The 18948-nt window shown below is 46.1% G+C and overlaps 1 protein-coding gene across 2 annotated transcripts in view; it reads left to right on the forward strand.

The window, feature by feature from the left end:
- The window catches only part of ARHGEF37 (Rho guanine nucleotide exchange factor 37), a 79715-nt gene that overhangs the window by 13765 nt on the left and 47002 nt on the right, over window positions 1-18948 (forward strand). For both annotated transcript variants that reach the window (XM_060240598.1, XM_060240599.1), the window contains exons 2-4: window positions 6415-6626; window positions 16313-16436; window positions 18458-18605. In XM_060240598.1, coding sequence (XP_060096581.1) covers window positions 6423-6626; window positions 16313-16436; window positions 18458-18605 — 476 coding nt within the window. In that variant the 5' untranslated portion in view covers window positions 6415-6422. The remainder of the gene's footprint in view (window positions 1-6414; window positions 6627-16312; window positions 16437-18457; window positions 18606-18948) is intronic.

The following is an 18948-nucleotide window of genomic DNA, read 5'->3' on the forward strand; positions in this document are numbered from 1 at the left end:
CTGGGAGACCCCCATCGTAACCCCTATCAAGCCAAACGGGGAGGTGCGGATCTGTGCAGACTATAAATGCACGATAAACAAGGCACTGCAGGATAACCCCTACCCAGTGCCGGTGGTGAGCCACGTTCTGGCTGCCCTAGCGGGGTCCAAGATCTTCGGGAAGCTGGACCTGGCACAGGCCTACCAACAGCTCCCGGTAGATGCTAAGACGGCGGAAGCCCAAACTATAGTGACACACAGGGGGGCCTTCCGGGTGAGGAGGCTTCAATTCGGGGTTAGCGTCGCTCCCGGGATCTTCCAGAGTATAATGGACGCTCTCCTGAAAGGGATCCCCGGAGTTCAGCCGTTTTTTGATGACGTGCTAGTCGCCGCCCCGGACCCCAAAGAATTCGGCAACCGCCTAAGAGAGGTACTCCGCCGGTTCCAGGCAGCGGGGCTCAAAGTCAAGAGGGAGAAATGCCTGCTGGGGGTCCCACGGGTGGAGTTCCTGGGGTTCGCCGTAGACGCAGCGGGAATCCACCCAACGGAAGAAAAGACCCGAGCTATTGTGAAAGCGCCAGCCCCCACCTGCAAAGCGGAGCTACAAAGCTTCTTGGGGGTGCTTAACTTTTACCATTCATTTCTCCCCCACAAGGCAGCCCTAGCAGAGCCCCTGCACCGCCTGCTGGATAAAAAAGCCCCTTGGGTTTGGGGCAAACGCCAGGCAGCCGCGTTTCAGGCAGTCAAGGATGTTTTGGCGTCTAATGCGGTGCTCCACCATTTTGACGAGGGCCTCCCCGTCATCCTGGCTTGCGATGCGTCACCATACGGGGTGGAAGCAGTCCTGGGGCACCAACTCCCGGACGGGAGGGAGGTACCGGTCGCATACTACTCCCGCACAATGACACCAGCCGAGCGCAACTACGCGCAAATAGACAAAGAGGCCCTGGCAATCGTGGCGGGGGTCCGCAAGTTCCATGACTACCTGTATGGGCGGAGGTTCACCATAGCTACGGACCACAAGCCCCTCTTAGGTCTGCTGGCCCCCGACCGACAAACCCCCCAAATACTATCGCAGCGCGTGTTGAGGTGGAACCAATTCCTCAACTCCTACACTTACACACTGGTACACAGGGCCGGCAAGGCCATGGGTCACGCGGACGCACTTAGCCGTTTGCCGCTTCCGGAAACGGGTCCTGACCCCGCCCCCGCACATCAGGTCATGCTAATGGAGAGCCTCCCGGAGCCGCCCCTCCATGCAGCGGAGGTCGCCAAGGCCACCCAGAAACACAAGACACTAGCACGGGTGCTCGACTGGGTGGTGAGGGGCTGGCCGGAGGGGAACATGGGGGAAGAATTCAAGCCGTATAAGACCAGGAGGGAGGAACTAGCAGTCCACAAGGGGTGCCTGTTATGGGGAAGTAGGGTGGTGATTCCGCCCCCGCTGCAAAAGCGTGTCCTAGAATCATTACATGAGACACATCCCGGCATAGTCCGAATGAAGGCCTTGGCCAGAAGCTACGTCTGGTGGCCGGGGATGGATGGGGAGATAGAGAACTGGGTCCGACGGTGCCAAACGTGTCAAGAGTCGCGGCCCGAGCCTCCCAGCGCCCCCGCCACTAGGTGGGAGTCAACCCGGAAACCATGGTCGAGACTCCACCTCGATTTCGCGGGGCCATTCCAGGGGCAGATCTTCATGATAATAGTGGACGCCTACACCAAGTGGTTGGAGGTCATCCCCGTAGGGTCCACCTCATCCGCCGCCGCAATCAGAGCACTGCACAGGGTCTTATGCACACACGGTATCCCGGACACCATAGTCTCAGACAACGGGACCGCGTTCACGTCTGCAGACTTCCAGGCGTTCCTCCATAGATACCTGATTAGGCACATAAGATCTGCCCCCTTCCACCCAGCCACCAACGGCCAGGCGGAGCGGATGGTCCGCACCACGAAAGAAGCCCTGGGCCGAATTGTGCAGGGGGACTGGGACCACCGATTAGCGGCGTTCCTTTTCGACAATAGGGTCACCCCCAACCCGGTCACAGGGGTGAGCCCGGCAGAGCTCCTAATGGGACGCAAGCTGACAACCCGACTGGACAGACTGCACCCCGACCGGGCGTCAGACACCCGCGGGAGCCCCGAGGTTCGGGACGCAGTCAGGGGGTTCTTTGCGGGCGACCCAGTTTACGCCCGGAACTATGCAAGGGGGCCTGATTGGGTGGCGGGCCGAGTGCTACGAGTGACGGGGTCCCGCCACTACGATATATCAACCGAGGGGGGCCAGGTATTACGGCGGCACATATACCAGTTGTGCCGCCGCACGCTACTGGAGGAGCCGGCGGACACAGAAGGGGCGTGGTCCGGGGAGGGGCCAACCGAGAGCCGACCGGAAGACGAGGCCCCAACGCCCAGCACGCCGACGCAGCGAACACCAGAACGGTCCGAGCCCGAAAGACCCGCTGAACCAGTCTCGCCGCATCCGGCCACACCACGGGTCGCCGAAGCACCAACCGCGGAAGCAGTGCCTCCCCCACCGGACCTCCCTAGGCGGTCCACCCGGGAGCGCCGACCTCCCGCGTATCTCAAGGACTACGTTCCTTAACTAGGGGGGGAGGGGTGTAGTGTATCAGTAACAACATGCGCCCGCGCGGAGGCAACTGGGCTGTCCCAGAAGCCTCCAGCGCAGGGCGCGGAATCACCCGCCAATCAACAGCTGCGGCGGGTAATTCAACAGGTCAGGATTGGCCTGACCAACCCAGTAGGCAGTACCGGGAATTGTATATAAGCGGGGCCCGGCCCGCGTGCTCTCTCTCTTGCAACGTGCTCCTAATAAACCATGTTGCCCTACTCTCGTCTCCGCGTCGAGTACGTTACAGTAAGGCTCTTGAAAAAGCATTCTAATGCGAAACGTGATCTGAAGTCGACTGACACGTAGGAACACTATTTTTCCTTTGAAGCCATATCATCAAAGGGGAGTGTTGGATTCCACACAGAGCATTTGGAAAAGTGTAAAGACTTGTTATGTACAGGACTGTATGTACAAAAGAATTGCTTCTTCTCTGTAGTGGAACCTTCCCCCATGAAAGAAACTGTTTTTTACTGTGTGATTTGGTATCTCTAAAGCATTTAAGAAATTGATACAGAGTCTATAAAATTTTGGAATATATTTATTTCTTGTACGCAGTTTATTGTTTTTCTTACTGTTTTTAGCAACAATCCTAGCCTTGTTACAGATAATAGTGGGAACACAATGTCACACACTGCAGCATGCTGAAGTTTCTATATCAACTAGATTATTTGATGATTTAGATAGCAAGGGTTCAGTGTGAGGGGGGATTTTTTTGCCTTTAAAAAATATTCCAGTTCCATGTCTTTAAATGGGGTGTAAATAGAACATGAGATCCCAGGCGCAATAAGAAATATTGCTTCTCTCAATAAGGCTGGCCTCTTTAGTGTCAAAAGCCCTGCGGAGCTGAGGATCCCAGCTTTCTGCTGGTTGCCTCCCTGTTGCATTAATAAATACTCTTTAATTATTCAAGTGAAAGGATTGGATGTTTCTGGTATAAGAGCCATCTGTGTTTTCCCCATTCCAATTCAATTGATTTTACAATGCATTTTGCAGTAGCTCACCTGCAGAGAATAAGATTGATCAGCTGTAGCAATCCAATGGTAATAATAACCCAACACTATGGATGTGCAGCACTGGCTGGCACTGAGCTTAGACTGTGGCTATTAGCCACAGTGTGTATATATGTGTGTGTGTGTATAATTTTTTTATATATATATATATATATATATATATATATATATATATATATATATATATATATAATTTTTTTTTTTGCCACTGTGTGACACAGAGTGTTGGACTGGATGGGCCATTGGCCTGATCCAACATGGTTTCTCTTATGTTCTTATGTGACACAGAGTGTTGGACTGGATGGGCCATTGGCCTGATCCAACATGGCTTCTCTTATGTTCCTATGTGACACAAAGTGTTGGACTGGATGGGCCATTGGCCTGATCCAACATGGCTTCTCTTATGTTCTTATGTGACACAGAGTGTTGGACTGGATGGGCCATTGGCCTGATCCAACATGGCTTCTCTTATGTTCTTATGTGACACAGAGTGTTGGACTGGATGGGCCATTGGCCTGATCCAACATGGCTTCTCTTATGTTCTTATGTGATACAGAGTGTTGGACTGGATGGGCCATTGGCCTGATCCAACATGGCTTCTCTTATGTTCTTATGTGACACAGAGTGTTGGACTGGATGGGCCATTGGCCTGATCCAACATGGCTTCTCTTATGTTCTTATGTGACACAGAGTGTTGGACTGGATGGGCCATTGGCCTGATCCAACATGGCTTCTCTTATGTTCTTATGTGACACAGAGTGTTGGACTGGATGGGCCATTGGCCTGATCCAACATGGCTTCTCTTATGTTCTTATGTGACACAGAGTGTTGGACTGGATGGGCCATTGGCCTGATCCAACATGGCTTCTCTTATGTTCTTATGTGACACAGAGTGTTGGACTGGATGGGCCATTGGCCTGATCCAACATGGCTTCTCTTATGTTCTTATGTGACACAGAGTGTTGGACTGGATGGGCCATTGGCCTGATCCAACATGGCTTCTCTTATGTTCTTATGTGACACAGAGTGTTGGACTGGATGGGCCATTGGCCTGATCCAACATGGCTTCTCTTATGTTCTTATCATTTTGTAACATAGAACCATGATCATATGTTGGAGGGCTAAAGGCAGAAATCTCTAGCATTTACTTATATAGTCTGTTCCTAGCCTTTCAGTACAAGAAATGTGTATGTTACTCTTTTATGGTGGGATACCCAGAGGCCTTTTCTCAAGGCAGCATTTCTGTTGCAGAGACTGTAAATTTCTCTCCATTCATAGTGGATATTTTGTCATTGAAAAAGTATGATATTTCCCCAATATGTGTCTGTCTGCCTGCCTATCAATCATCTATCTATCAATCTAATTAACTTCACTTTTTATTTTTAGGGTGCTTTAATATTTATTTGGAAGTCATTACTGCTCTTATTGCATAATGTTGGATCCCTTGATTTAAACACACACACAAACAACCTGGAGGGGGGTGGGGATCAGATATCTGTCCCCACAAACACAACAAGGCTAACCCCCTGTAGCAATGGTATCCCTCAAATTAATAGCATGAGAGAGATAGTAGCACAGTTTCTTCCTTCCTTTAAGGCTGCAATATGGTAGACTGTTGATTTCTTTCACTGTGTGATAACCTTCATGGTACAAAAGTGACTGTTTCCACATAAGACTGTAATCAGTGCAGCGATTCCCCCACAAGGATGCCTACTTGTATGGATATACCCAGAAAGAAGTTCCATTCAAACGATAGCATAACTTCGATGGGGCAGTTGCATTGGAGACAGCCCAGAAAGATTTGCAGAGTTAACCCCGGGCCATGCCTGTAACCTACATGCAGTATGCGAGGCACTAAGCAGGCACAGTAGTGGTATCAAAGGCATCCTTGGGCTCTGAGAGCAGGATTTTATGAGTTCTGTGAATGTTTCCTGAGTTACCACAGACGACATCATCACATGCATCTGCCCCCTAGCCAAATCAGGACATGGGTTTCCTGGAGGTGCAGAAGAACCGAGTGTTGGCTAGACCCAGTCTTGGAGTTGGCTTCCAGACAATGAGGGCATTGTGTCTCTGCCCCACCCTTCACTCTCTCAGCCTCCTGACATAAATGGCTACAGCCAAGAGCTGAAACTGCTTCTCGTTGTGTTCTTCATGCTTGGTATAAAAATGAGGAGGTGGCATGGTTTCGAACAGGAGCACAGTTTAATAAGTCCACTTCTTTCTTGGTCTGGAACTACAATTAGTACAACCCCCTTTCTCCTTGTTCCTGTCCAAACCAAATCCTGGAGTGGAATAAGGCATCTAAAACACTGGCCAGGATTGAAGGAACCCAGTTGTCACAACACCACAGTCCTGAGGATAAAGTAGGAGGAAGAGTCTTTCCACTGCATCAACACCAGGCCTTCCTTGCCTGAGGCCTGTCCTTGCCTCGGTCTCTGATGCCAATTTTCTGTAGGTGGAAGTTGCTGAGGAAAAGTGAGTAGGTGAATGTGTCTCATCGCACCCTGCACAACCCCCAATAGCTTTGATTTTTATAATCAATTTTGGTTTGTAAATATATCAAACATTACAGTAACACCATAAGGCTTTAGGGCTGTCTCCTTCAAAAGGAAACAACCCAGGAAGTACTGCTCCAAGAACTTCTAATTACTCATAGGGTTGAGGAATGTGTAATATTTGCATATGTGTCAAAACAGAACAGGAGCATGTGAACTGTGTGTTTGAAGCAGGCCTGAACTTTATCAAAAGACTTAACATGTAGAAATCTATTTTTTCTTCCTCTCTCTGCAGCTTCTAATATGGCAAATGACAGCACAGAAGAACTGCTAGCTACGGAGTCACCAGAGACTGAGAACCACATATATGAAGAAGCAAAATGGTTCGACAAAGCAGAACAGAACCAACGGATGGCTGTGGAAGAGCTCATCAGCACGGAAACTAGCTATGTCAACAACCTCCAGCTCTGCATTTCTGACATACATGATCATCTCCAGAAAAAGCAGGTGAGAAGAGAGAGGGACGGAGACAGGGAGTCACCTAAGGATATTTATTTGGAAGGAAAGTTCATGCCAAAATGTTTAACTCATAAAATATACCACAGGGACTTCCAAACTGTACTGCAGCATATTTTAGGGGGAACTAAGCGTTAATTTCTTGTGAAATTTGGCAATTGGGATAGAGTAAAGCACTACTGTGATGTTAGTGACTTCTATCCATAGAGACGCACTTGCACTGCAGGACTTCCCATACCATACCAAACCTTTAATGGCATAACAGTTGCAAATAAAAATACACAGAATATAAAAATTTAAACATTGGAGATAAAATCGAAATGAAACCGAGCTTACAGATGCATTCATACATGGTCAGATTTAAATTTAAGGACGTCAGCCAAAAATTTTGCCACAGCCTCGCTAACCCCCTCAGTATCATTCAATAAATAATAACAGGGTGGCAAAATAGACAAATCTGGGGAGAAAGAAAGCTTGCAAAATAAATCTTCATGGAGATTATGATAAAAGGAACAATCAAGCAATATATGCTGAATTGAGTCGGGAATATTCGCTCCACAGGAACAGAGTCTGTCGCCTAAAGGGACTCGATGATTATCTCCCTTGTAAAACTTTGGAGGGAAACGCATTTAGTCTAGCCAACATAAATGCCCTGCGATGACTTGGAATGGTTAAGTCTGATAGATAATGGGGCATTTTGCCACAGAAAGCATAAAGACCAAAGGAAGCTGGGGAGCAAATATAAGGGTCTGTTGGAAGTAGTTTCGTTTCCTCCAACTCCAACAGTCTCAGTTTAATACATCTGAAGATATATGACTCATCAGAAGTAAAAAAAATCATCAACCTCTATCCCCAACTGATTAAGTTTGGACATAAGAACTGCTGACCAGGATGAAATATATGGGTCTCTTTTCATACAATCAAGAAGGCTGTTAGGATCTGTTCTAAAGTTAATTTTGAGCCAGAATTTAAACACTGCAATCCAGGCTTTTGTCTCCACCAAAGACTGACCCACTTCAGAGCAGAGAGCAAAGTAGGACACACATTTTGGCATACCAAGAATTTGTCTAAAGAATGAGGCTTGAATGCCCTCCACTTTCCTGGTAAATGCTGAGATCCATATAGGGATACAAAAGAGAATGTGGGCTAGCATTTTAGCTTTGAACACCTTAATTGCTGCCAGAACTAATTGATTGCCCCTTGCAAAAAAAAAAACCTGTTTAATTTGAGCAACCGGACGTTTAGCCAAGTTGACGGTGTTGTTATGATGTGCAACTCGGATTAATTTGTGATTAAAAGTGATCTCCAAGTATTTAAAAAATTTTGTTTGCTCAATTGTTGAGTCGCCAATAAACCATCTCTGTGGGTGCCAGCAATTTGAAAAGACAACTACTTTAGATTTGGCATAATTGATAGAGAGTGAATTACAATTACAGTAGTCATAGAAGGCATTCAAATACCTTTGCAGGCCCACACTTGTGCAAGAGAGGATGGTAGTATCATCGGCATAAAGTAATAAGGGGACCGCTCGGCCTGAAGTTTAGGTGGATGACCATTAATAGGGTTCAAAAATTGTACCAGGTCAGTTAAAAATAAATTTAAAAGATGCGGGGCCAGCACGCAACCTTGTTTAACCCCCTTTAACACTGGGATTTTGCTAGTCAAGTCACCACTAGAAGAAAATTTCACTTGGCAAAGAGTATTAGAGAAACAGCAGATGAGGGTCCATTTCCAGGTAACCTAGCTTAATCCATAGTTGGGCTCTATCTATTGAATCAAAAGCGCCCTTCAAATCGATGAAGGCAGCATATAATTTTTTTGTCCCGGTATGCATATATTTTTCAGCAAGGAAGGCCAAAGTGCAGCAATGCTCCATAGCAGATTTGCCTTTGGAGAAGCCAATCTGTTCAGGACCTATGATGTTGCCTAGGTGCATCCAGTCAGTTAATCGGAGTTCTAAATGTTCGGCATACAATTTGCCCACTATAGATAATAAACTAATGGGGCGGAAATTTTCTGATAACTCCAACCCGCCCTTTTTGTAAATTGGGATAATTATAGAATCAAGCCAAGAGTCTGGGATGGAGCCATGCAGATCAATGAAAGAGAACAATTGTGCAAGGGGCAAGAGCCACCAATCAGCAAACTTTGTGAATACCTCAGCGGGAAGGCCATAGGGCCTGGAGCTTTACCCGCTTTTAAATCCTTCAATAAATCACTGATTTCCTCTAGAGTTACTGGAGGCCAGACCAACATATCAGTAAATGTGGGGTTTGCTAAGATAGGAGGGGATACACATGGAGCAGCAAATCAACCCATGTTTGCACAGAAATATTTGGGTCAGTAACAGAATTGTTTTTTAGATTACCCGAAATGATTCTCCAGAAAGCCTTATCATCATTAGATTTTATCGAATGGTAAGGTTGGTCCCATTAATTCTGAAAGAAAACTTTCTTTTTGGATGTAATAAGCTCCAGGTAGGTTGTCTTACAAGCAATATAGGCTTTAATTTTTGTTGGGTCTTTGCAGGACTTCCCTTAGGAACAGCACAAAGGGCAATGTGGGGGTCTGTAATGAGTGAGAAGGGAATTGCGGATCCTTTTCAAAAGATAAAAGTAGTTGTACAGAACTGTGGGTTGGGATGCAAGTCAGTGTATAGAGAGAGGACTTTTGCATCCTTTTTGTGATATATTGTACATTGTGGGTAAATGTAAATTGTAATTCATAAACTCTTGGGACTTGCTCCCCATAAATCCTCTCTCAACACTGCCTGGAAATTCCGAGGCTTGATCGGTTAGCAATAATTAATAATCCGGGATGCCAGCCTCCAGGTGGGACCTGGGGATCCCCTGGAATTACAACAGACTGCAGAGATCAGTTCCCCTGGAGAAAATAAATGCTTTGGAGGGTAGACTCTGTGCCACTGTACCCCATTGAGGCACTATGAGGCACTATGAGGAACTTATTGCATAACCCTATGAAGCACTATGAGGAACATATTGCACGAAACATAAAGACTAATAAGAAAAAAATTCTTCAAATACATTATTAGCAGGAAACCAGTCAGGGAGGCAGTGTGGGTCCCTTGACTAAGGGGTAAAAGGATTAGTAAAGGAAATGGCAGAGAAGCAGAATGCATTTTTTGCCTTTGTCATCACTGTGGCTTAAGGTTTATTAAGGTTTATTGGATTTATATCCCGCCCTCCCTGCCGAAGCAGGCTCAGGGCAGCTCTGTGGACGATGGGAGGTGCTTGCCCGCTCCAGAACTGCCGATTTCAGGAGGGATGTTGAAAGACTTGAGTCAGACTGAGGTGATGAGCGAGGAGGTCCTATAACTGATGGACAAATTCAAAACTGACAGATCACCAGGCCCAGATGGCATGCATCCAAGAGTTCTGAAAGAACTCAAATGTGAACTTGTGGATCTCCTGACAAAAATATGCAGTCTATCAGTTTAGTGTAGTGGTTAAGCTCATGGACTCTTATCAGGGACAACCAGGTTTGACTTCTCACTTCTCCACATGAACCTGCTGATGTGAGCTTGGGTCAATCACAAGTTCTCTCAAAGCTGTTCCACTCAAGAGCAGTTCTGGGAGAGCTCTTTAAGCCCTACCTACTTAACAGGGTGTCTGTTGTGAAGAGGGGAAGGGGAAGGGAAAGGAGTTTGTAAGTCGCTCTGAGATTCCTTTGGGTAGTGAAGGCAGGGTATAAATCCAATCTCTCCTCCTCCTCCTTGCCCTTCTTGCTGTGAACTGTTTTTAGGACCAACAGAGAAGCCTTGTATGTTCCTGGGACTGTTATGACCATCTTTAATTTAATTATTAAATTTCTTCAGCACGCAGCGCTTTAGACTTAGCACTTAACACCTAGTGCTTGATAACTAGTACCCATAACTATCTTCCTCAAACTTGCTACTAAAGCCATGTAGGAACAAGTTTACTGCTGCTAAGCTATGTAAGATGTTAGTTTTATCTATGCTAATGAAATGTATTTTTCTTGTAACCATTAATGTAAGTTATTGTTAGTTCTACAGACTGTGATTATTAATTGATTGTGTTAGAATTTATCATTATTAATTGACTAAATTGGAATTTTTAGTGCTTAGTTAATTGCTAAGATAGATTACAATTAGGGAAATTTGGCTGTGGAATTTGACTAATTAATTAATTATTGTATATATTAATGGGATCAAATTAGGATGTTTAAGTATAGATTGTTAATGTGGTCTTTACTAGCTAGTGCATTGAATTTGTTGGGAGAGTGAGGAGGGTAGACTGCGATTGTCAGGGGTTGGTGGGGAGTGGGTGCAGGAGGGAAGTGGGCAGAGATATAGAAGGCCCACGTTTTGGCCCATCAGTAAATGCTAGCAGGGTTATTGCCTGGCCTGATAGCACTACACTGGGGAGGCCATATTAGGGTCAGGGATATCAGTCAAAGAGAGGTAAGGAAGGTATGGCGGTGGGCATAGAGTGTGAAGACAAGGAAAGGGCCAGAGATATGGAAATGCTTGGACCCTTTCCCACCTATGTCCCATCCCGAAGCATGTTGGTTGTGGGGCTAGGAAGATCCCATCTCTGACACTGGTGTTGATTAATGCCAGATCCATCAACAATAAGAACGCTACTCTGCGAGATTTTCTTGTGGAGCAGCTGGTGGACCTGGCATGTATGGTGGAGACCTGGGTGTGGGAAGGTGACACTGTTGCCTTGAACCAGCTTACCCTGCCCGGGTTCTCTGTCCTTCACCAGTCTCGGACAAATGGGCAGGGGGGGGTGTTGCTGTGTTTGTCTGGGATTCTTTTTCTTTCAGGGTGCTTTCTGCCCCAAACATCGCCGGCATTGAATGTGTCGGCCTAGTGTGGGAGGCCGAGGAGAGTTTGGCAATCTGGGTGGTGTACCAACCGCCTACGGCACCACCAGAAAGCCTGTCTGCCCTACTGGATGCTGTGTCCACCTGGGCATTGGACTTCCCCAGGCTGTTAGTTCTGGGGGATTTCAACATCCATGTTGATGACGCAGCATCTTAGCAGGCACAGGTGTTGTCCATGGAGACACTAGGACTCAGCCAATTTGTGTCGGCTCTTACGCATCAGGCCAGTCACACGCTGGATTTGATCTTTGGGGCAGGTATATTACCAGCTCATTATGCCCTGAAAGCTCAGTTAGACCTGAAACTTCCCTCCTGTTTAGGCGGTGAGCGGATTTATGCTCGTCCGCAGAGCAGTTTCAGGAGGCTCTGCGAGATTCGATGCCCCCTGGCAGGTCATTGAATGAGTTAGTGGAGGACTGGTACTCCCAGTTCTCCACTGCTATCGATGACATTGCTCCCCAGTGCCCTCTTTGTTGTTGCACCAAAGCTGCCCCTTGGTATACCGTGGAGCAGTTGAGGATGAAACGGCAACTTAGACGGGTACCGCGAGTGTGGTGACGTGCTCATGATGAAGAGTCAAGAACCTTTTATAGAATGTTTATGAAGATCTATGAAGGGGCTCTGATGTCCGCTAAGAAAGAGTTCTACGCGGCCTCCATGGAGTCTGCAAAATTGCACCCAGCTCAACTATTTAGAGTAATTCGGTCATTAACAGTTTTGCCAGCACGCAATCAAAATGGTGGAAAATTGGATATTGGCTCTGAGGCTTTTGTGACATATTTCGCAGATAAAATCCTGACTATCCGCCAGGACCTACCCGCCACAATTGATACAGTATGCGAGCTGGAAGCCCCTTGGTCATCTTCTGGTCCTATATTGGACTGCTTCAGCGGGCTCTTGCCGGAGGATGTGGACAGGATCCTGGCTGCAGTGAAGCCTACCACTTGCCCCCTGGATCTCTGTCCATCCTGGCTGGTGAAAGACTGCCAGGATGGTATCAGGGACTCTCTGGGTGATATTGTCAACTTGTTCCTTTCAATAGGGACCTTCCCAGAGAAATTGAAGGAGACAGTGTTTTGTCCTTTTGAAAAAAACATAATTAGATCCGGGGGTCTTGGCCAACTACTACCCAATTTCAAATTTACTGTTTCTGGGTAAGGTAGTTGAGAAAGCAGTGGTGGAACAGTTACAGGTTTTCCAGGATAAGACATCTGCCTTGGACCCATTCCAGTTCGGCTTTTGCCCAGGCCATGGGACGGAGACTGTCCTAGTTGCTCTCACAGATGACCTAAGATGGCACCTGGATCAAAACGGGTCAGCGCTGCTGATACTTCTTGATCTGTCAGCAGCATTTGACACGGTTGATTATGACCTTATGACCCATTGCCTCGCCATCGCCAGAGTTCAGGGAGTGGCCTTACAATGGTTTTCCTCCTTTCTTCGGGGATGGGGACAACGGGTGGTGCTTGGCAAGCAGACTTCCTTGTGGCATCCAATTATATGTGGAGTGCCGCAGGGAGCCATTCTCTCGTCAATATTATTTCATATATCTGCCCCCTTGTCCAGATTGCCCGAGGTTTTGGGCTGGGTTGCCACCAGTATGCTGATGACACCCAGCTCTGTTGATGAGTGGCCGGCCGTTCACCACCCCTGACCAGTTGTCCAAGGCATTGGGAGCTGTGGCTGGGTGGTTACAACAGAGTCGGCTGAAACTGAATCCAGCTAAGATGGAGGTCCTGTATCTGAGTCGGAGTGGGGTGGGTATGGGCATCCAGCTCCTAGTTTTGGACTGTGCCACATTGGTGCCGGCCCGACAGGTGAAGAGCTTGGGAGTGACCTTGGATTCCTCCCTTTCCATGGAGGCCCAGATCACAATAGTTGCCAGGTCTGCCTTTTGTTATCTTCAGCAGATCAGGCAGCTAGCACCATATCTATCCCCCCAGGACCTGGCTAATGTGATCCATGCAATGGTCACTTCCAGACTAAGTCTACAGTAACTCGCTCTACACTGGCTTACCCTTGAAATTGATCCAGAAACTGCAGCGGGTGTAGAATGTGGTGGCTTGCCTGCTGACTGCACCACCTTTACTGGTGGGCATTCGGCCGGCACTCCATAGTCTGCACTGGCTGCCCATTGAGTACTGGATCCGCTTCAAGGTTTTGGTTCTAACGTTTAAAGCCTTACGCAGCCTGGGACCAACATACCTGTGGGATCGTCTCCTTCCATATATGCCCAGGAGGTTGTTATATTTGGCCTCCCAACATCTGTTGGCCATCCTCGGCCCAAGGGATGCCCGCCTTGCCTCAACTAGGGCCAGGGCTTTTTCGGTCCTGGCCCCGACCTGGTGGAATCAGCTCCCTACAAAGATCCAGGCCCTACCTGGCTTATTAGCCTTCCGTAGGGCCTGTAAAACAGAGCTGTTCCACCAGGCTTTTAGTTGAGGCTGCGGGCATCTATTCTTGATCTGGTTGGCCTCCCCTATTGGCACTGTCATCCGTGTTATAAAATGGATTATCATCTGCCATTTCTATGAGATATCATGATGTAAGATGGCCAGGCTGGGCAATATCTGATATGGTAAACTCCTCTGAGTGCTGTTGAGCTGTCTCTTTTTAAACTGTTTTTATTGTATTTTATTGTTTTATCGTATGCTGTACTCCACCCTGAGCCCTACAGGAAATGGGCAGAATAGAAATATACTAAAATAAATAAATAAAATCTGCCTCCATTCCCAAGGACTGGAAGGCAGCTAATGTACCCCCCCCCCCCCCCCGGTATTTAAAAAGAGGTTCCAGAGTTCTGGGAAATTACAGGCCAGTCAATCTGATGTCAATACCAAGTAAGTAAGAATTAGTAAGCACATTGATGGACAAAAGCGATTGAGGAATCACTTCTTGGCCTATTGGCTAAGATCAAGTGTAGTGTGTAGCTATTGAGGAAGAATCAGCATGGATTCTCTAAGGGAAGATCTTATCTCCCTAATCTTTTAGAGTTCTATGAGGGGGTGAACAAGCATTTGGACAAGAGTGACCCAATGGATGTCGTTTACCTAGATTTCCAGAAAGCTTTTGATAAAGTTTCTCATCAAAGGCTCCTAAGTAAACTCAGCAGTCATGGGATAAGAGGACCTCTTGTAGATTAAAAGTGGTTAATTAGCAGGAAACAGAGAGTGAATGTAAATGGGCAGTTTTCACAGTGGAAGATTGTAAGCAGTGGGGTACTGTAGGGCTTGGTACTAAGTCTGGGGCTTTTTAACTTGTTCAATAATGATTTGGAGTTGGGAGTAAGCAGTGAAGTGGCTAAGTTGGCAGATGTCCCTAAGTTGTTCAGGGTGGTGAAAACAAGGGAGGACTGTGAGGCCCTCCAGAGGGGTCTGTTGAGGCTGGGTGAGTGGGTGTCAACATGGCAGATGAGGTTCAGTGTGCAAAGTAATGCACATTGGAGCCAAAAGTCCTAGCTAAATATACATTGATGTGGTCCAAATTGGCAGTAACTGATCAGGAGAGAGACCTGAAAGTCATGGTAGATAACTCGCTGAAAAAACTGACTCAGTGTACAACTGCAATAAAAAAGGCAAATGCTATGCTGGGGATTATTAGGAAGGGAGTTGAAAACAAATCAGCCAGTATCATAATGCTTCTGTATAAATCTATGCTGCAGCCTCATTTGGAATACTGTGTACAATTCTGGTCACTGCACCTCAAAAAAGATATTATGGCATTGAAAAAGGTACAAAAAAAGGGCAACTAAAATGATTAAGGGGATGGAACACTTTCCCCATGAAGAAAGGTTAAAGAGGTTAGGGCTCTTTAGCTTGGAGAAATGATGACTGAGGGGTGACATGATAGAGATTTTTATGCATGGGATAGAGAAGGTAGAGAAAGAAGTACAATACAATAACTCCTGGGCACTCAATTGAATTGATGAGCAGTAGGTTTAGAACAGATTAAAGGAAATACTTCTTCACCTAAAGAGGAATTAACATGTGGAATTTACTGCTGCTGGAAGCGGTGGCATCTACAAACATAGACAGCTTCAAAAGAGAATTGAGGAAACACATGGAGCAGAGGTTCATCACTGGCTATTAGTGACAAGGTATAGATGAAATACTATGTCTGGGGAAGTGATGCTCTGTATCCTTGGTGCTTGGGGGGCATGATGGGAGGGCTTCTGAAGTTCTGACCCCACTGCTGAACCTCCTGATGTCACTTAGGTTTAACTACTGTGTCATGCAGAGTGTTGGACTGGATGGGCCATTAGCCTGATCCAGCTTGGCTTCTCTTATGTTTTTAATGTTAACCGTTTTCGCACACAGCTTACCTCGCAGTCACAATCCTGTTCCCTCCACAGCGTCTGGTCAGATTTCCCACCATCTGTGCCGAAGTTGCAGGAAGTGCCGCAGCTTTTGCGTAGCAAACGCAAAATGCTAAAACCCAGTTTACGTTTGCTACGCAAAAGCCGCGGCACTTCCTGTAACTCCGGCGCAGATGGTGGGAAATCCAACAGACGCTGCGGAGGGAACAGGATTGTGACTGCGAGGTAAGCTGTGTGTGAAAATGGTAGTTCTCTAACCCTACCCCCAGCCTCACTCTTGGTGGCCAAGGAGGATCTATGAACCTTATACTGAGTACAGAACACTAGCACCTGTTGTACTGAGTTTGCTCTGATTTTTCAGTGAGGATTTGTCAACAATGTGCCATAGACATAAATTAGCTTGAGAAATAAACATCTCTGCTCAAAAGGTAATCTGTTTGCGCCTCCTGGAAAAAGTGAGCTTTTGTGCTGGATGGTCCTTTTTGCCTTTCAGCTGCCTGAAATAGACATGGAAGGACTGTTCTCTAATATAGATGATGTCCTGTGCTTTTCCAAACACTTTCTGAAAGGCCTTGAAGCCTTGGCAAACCAGGAACACGAGCAGCTGCTTCATATCAGTGAGTAGGACCATGACAATCAGTCTTCATAGACATTACCTTTTTTTTTTTTTTTACGTTCGTTTAACTCAACAGTGTACCTCATGTATTGTAAATGATGCCCTGTTTCTTGCCTCTGAACTAATAGTGGTGAGGTGTTTTCCACAGGTAAGTCTTATCCATACCCCCTGTTCAAAAGAGGAACAAATCTAGAAGTAACGATTTCAAGAGCCCCCAAATGAAGTGTTTGTTTCTGCATATATATTATACTTATGGATCCTGTGATCTGGTGATGCATACTCTGATCCCATCTAGATTAAGAAGAAGAAGAAGAAGATATTGGATTTATATCCTGCCCTCCACTCCGAAGAGTCTCAGAGCAGTTCACAATCTCCATTCCCTTCCTCCCCCACAACAGACACCCTGTGAGGTGGGTGGGGCTGGAGAGGGCTCTCACAGCAGCTGCCCTTTCAAGGACAACCTCTGCCAGAGCTATGGCTGACCCAAGGCCATGCTAGCAGGTGCAAGTGGAGGAGTGGGGAATCAAACCCTGTTCTCCCAGATAAGAGTCTTAACCGCTACACAATACTGGCTCTCAGTGAACAAACATTCTGTGAGGTGGGTGGGGCTGGAGAGGGCTCTCACAGCAGCTGCCCTTTCAAGGACAACCTCTGCCAGAGCTATGGCTGACCCAAGGCCATGCTAGCAGGTGTAAGTGGAGGAGTGGGGAATCAAACCGGGTTCTCCCAGATAAGAGTCCGCACACTTAACCACTACACCAAACTGGCTGATTAAATTACTGTAATTTATTTTATATGTGAGTACTTTTGAAAACTGTTCAGAAACTTCAGTTGACCCAAAATGTAGCAGCCAGGCTGTTATTGGGTATAGGATCATATAACTACTGGATGGCTACCCATCCATTTCTGAGCAGAATTCAAAGTTACCTTTACTTACCTTTAAGACCTACTTGGTCAAGACCAGAGTACCTGAATACAAGGGGACTATACATCACATGTTTTTTCTTAATGGTTAGAACACCACACAAAAACCACCGAACAAGGTGCCAAAATAATTTACGGGTTATTTAACAGATGTATATCCTACTCTATCACTTGGAGTCATTCAACCCCACCCAAAGAGTTTCCAACCTCCAGGTGGCACCTGAAACACCATCTTTTCCTGATTGATCTATCCTGTGATTGAAGATCCTTCCCAAACCCTGATTTCTGTCTCTCTGCCTGAAGAAGTGAGATAGGTAGCAACTAGAGGCAGGGTTTTTCTAGTGGTGGAATTTCATTTCCAAACTATCCTCCTCTTAAGGCTTACCTGGTTCCAGGCCAAAACAGTTCTGTCCTTTCAACTTATTTTAATGGCTTGATTCAAGTGTAAGGACTGATTTATGGGAAAATAGTTTAGGCTGCTCAGTTTTGTTCAGGCTGCCTTGATCCCAACGGCTTACTTTTTATATTAATACTTTGTGTTTTTCTAATTATTTTATCACATTGTTTTTACTTTTGAGCCACTATATTTATTTTCTCAGTAACTGTAAGATTGTCAATGTTATCTGTAGAAGGATAATTACTTTAAAGGTGCTTATCTAGCCAACCACAAGAACAAACTTGGGAATGTTTGTCAGAATAAATTAATAGTTCTAATTCTAACTCATACCTCTTGACAAGGGAGAGCAGTTTGATGAACAATCAGCTGTTCTGTCATCTAACTGTACTGAGAGAGAGAGAGAGAGAGAATTTCCAATAATAACTACACAGCATTGCCTTGAATTTTCCAGTCCTCCCAAATTTATCTTAGTTCTTAAATTCGTGGATAATACTAGCTGCTGCAAGCTTCTAATCTCTTTGTAATGTGTGAAGTGACAATTCACAATTTTCCATGTGTATGAAAGAGGGCTGAATTGCTACAGCTTGTGGACACATGTTTTTCATAATTGTTATTTGGAAAACTCTGAGCATATTCACAGATATTTCTGTTGGAAATGTGACTAAATACAGAATGACTGCCATATAATTTTGCTCTGCTAGGCACGTTATTCCAAGAGCTCAAAGAGGAGATGGAAAATGTCTACAAGGTTTATTGTGGCAACTATGATCAAGCTCTTCTCCTGTTGGATATTTACAGAAAGGACCCAAGACTACAAAAAGAGATTTTGGATACCCTGCATGCTACAGTGTACGTGAATGTTTCTAGCTAAGTAAATATTTCCAGCTCTGTAGAATATAGCCTTGTAATGTATTATCTCGCAAATGAAATTTTTTAATCCGCCTGTTAATCCGCTGACCCAAAACGTCTTGTGCAAAGGGTGGTTAGTTAGGTGCTGAGGAGAGGTGTGGGTCATGATCAGCCAATATCTAACATTACATTTTCGGGTCCACTTGTTCCAGTCCAACAAAGCGGCTTTTATATCAGATCTGTCCCTTGTAACAAATGAGTTTGATGCCTCTGTGGGGTCTTCTGGAAGACTTACTGCTTCAGTTAGGTGGAGGAAAGTCAGTTGTTCGGAGGGGGAAATAAG

Source organism: Heteronotia binoei, chromosome 5 (genome assembly GCF_032191835.1).
Source record: "Heteronotia binoei isolate CCM8104 ecotype False Entrance Well chromosome 5, APGP_CSIRO_Hbin_v1, whole genome shotgun sequence".
Classification (NCBI taxonomy): domain Eukaryota; kingdom Metazoa; phylum Chordata; class Lepidosauria; order Squamata; family Gekkonidae; genus Heteronotia; species Heteronotia binoei.